Raw genomic sequence first — 2,392 nt, 5'->3', positions numbered from 1 at the left:
CAAGCAATTCCATGTTTATGGGTACTTAAATTCTGTAGTTTATTTGTTGAGATGTAGATTAACCCTAAGGTCTGGTGAATGATGTCTGACTTTTGTTCCCTTTGATGTCTAGTTTGATGTTTGTGAACATTTCACCTGAAGAAGAGAGTTTCAGTGAGTCACTTAATTCGCTGCGCTTCGCCAGTAAGGTCAGTGTTTTACCTTCCAGTGGCTTATGTTGAATGTTATTGGGATGATGCCTGCGTGATGCATTTTGACCAGTTTGCATTGTCTGTCTGTTGTGTAATCTTCCAGGTGAATGACTGCGTGATTGGAACTGCCACAGCCAATAAGAAGTAGCTTTTTTTGTTTGTTTGTTTCTTCTTTTTGTCCATCTGAAGCCATCAATATTTTAATCTTTTCAGTATGCCTTTTTATATTTTGCATTTTGAAACTTTAAGATTAAATATTTTAATCCATTTAATTACTTTTATACTTTTTAAATGTTGGTGTACTACAACTTTAATTTTGTTTGTTATATTGGACATCTCAACTAGCATGAATACATTTAATCAATGCATTCATCATAAAAATATGGATCGCATTGTTTTTATAATAACTATGTACAATTTTAAATCATAGTACATGAAGTACAGTATGCTTTTTTTTTCTTTTCTCCCACTTGACTATTCTGCTGTCTGTCCTGTCTCAGTCTGTCTGTCTGCTAGCTATGTTCTCTTAATAATTCAGTGAACATTATTACAAGCCAATTTGTAATGGGGATACTTGCTAATTAGTTGCCAAATGGGTAATATTCAGATTTGCTAATATTACTCAAGAAGAAAATCCTTGCAGTCAGAATGACCGTGTACCACAAAAAGCCCCAGAAGTTGGGATGAATCCTTGCAAATAAATTGAATAAAATGTAGTGTGGTTGTTTTTGGGGTGGGGGTATTTTTATTTTATTTATTTATTTTTTTAAATATAAATAAATTGGAAAATGGCTGAGAGTATGCTCAGGTTGTAATGAAGGGGAACTAATATAGGGGACTTGTACACAACCTCCTGTTTGAACTGCATCATGTGATTGATCGGTGTTGTGGCAACACTGCTGTGTTCACACTTATACCGGTACGAAAGTGGTATAACTGTATCGATACAAGGTATACCGGTACAGTTTAGTGCATCTGTCCACACTAGCGAGAAATGTTTGTGGTTTTCTTTCACGGTAGTTGAAATGCGCGTGCGCGAAATATTTCCGTGGTTACCGAGTAACTTCCTTCCGAGAATATGGCGGATGAAACGACGTGTGTGTGCTTTTTGTCAATGTACAGTCTGTATTTCTGGTGGTCGTTTATTCAGTTGAATCGTATAAAATGCGCGAGGCAGTTGAGAAAGAAACAAAAAACAAATTTCCCTTTCTCCCTCTTTCCTTCTCTTCCCCTCACTTCCTCTCCCTTTCCCCCTCCCTCCTCCTCCTCTCCCTTTCTCCCCCCTTTCTTTGCTCCATGTAGCTCCACAGTCGTTTCGTTTTCACATGTGCATTCTATTTGTATCGATACAGAACAGCTTCATCTGTCCACACTACAGCGAAGCGCTACTGTACCAGTACGAAACCCATACATTTGTGGGTTTCGTACTGATAGTTATACCGCTACAGTACCGGTATAGTTGCTAGTGTGAACAGGTGTTGCGGTACGAAAGTAGTTTCGTATCGGTACAAAATCCCTAGTGTGGACAGGGTAAAGGTTTGTGGTGGGGTTGTGGTTGTTGTGGGTAGGGTTTTTTTGTTTGTTTGTTTGTTTGTTTTCTCTCTCTCTCTCTCCCCCCTCCAACATTTTTAACACTGTGTGGGAGAGGTGAACTTTCAACTAATCATAAGCAATTGTTTTTAAAACTACATAGGAACCCCATCTGCCCCTAAAACTTCATTAAAATGTGGCACTGAAATGATTTTTTTTTTTTTTTTTTTTTTTTTTTTTAGTAGTGGCCCTAAAGTGTAAAACCTGTTAACCAGTCACATACCCAAAAGCCAATTATTTAATTGTTTAAACAAACACCGCTGTAACATTGTACATGTTAACTCAAAACATCAATTGTATATCCTTTAAACATCCTACGTGTAAGAATTTTAAGTTCAAAATAAAAATTGGTAGAATAAAGAAATAAGCTTTGTCAAAGTCACTACGGTGCAGAAATGTCTCTTTAAGTTACGCTAATCCCACCTCCTGAGGTAGTCACTGTAATGTGGAATCTGCCTGCTGTTCGTAATGAGGAGACGATACACAGTCAGGATACAGGCTCTGGATTTGTGATTATTTTGGAGATGGGAAAAGGGGTGGATCAGGCACTTAATCAGGAGCAACTGAATATCAGTGCCAAGCAATGGTATTTTGACAGGCTCTACAATAGT

The 2,392-nt window shown here is 37.7% G+C and overlaps 1 protein-coding gene across 2 annotated transcripts in view; it reads left to right on the top strand.

Moving 5' to 3' along the window:
• Nucleotides 1-907, top strand: part of kifc1 (kinesin family member C1) — a 38,682-nt gene extending 37,775 nt beyond the window's left edge. For both annotated transcript variants that reach the window (XM_060925520.1, XM_060925521.1), the window contains 2 exons: nt 113-188; nt 295-907. In XM_060925520.1, coding sequence (XP_060781503.1) covers nt 113-188; nt 295-339 — 121 coding nt within the window. In that variant the 3' untranslated portion in view covers nt 340-907. The remainder of the gene's footprint in view (nt 1-112; nt 189-294) is intronic.
• Nucleotides 908-2,392: the final 1,485 nt, after the last annotated feature.

The sequence above is a fragment of the Neoarius graeffei genome, chromosome 7 (assembly GCF_027579695.1).
Source record: "Neoarius graeffei isolate fNeoGra1 chromosome 7, fNeoGra1.pri, whole genome shotgun sequence".
Lineage (NCBI taxonomy): Eukaryota > Metazoa > Chordata > Actinopteri > Siluriformes > Ariidae > Neoarius > Neoarius graeffei.
This window is presented reverse-complemented; position numbering and strand designations above follow the sequence as displayed.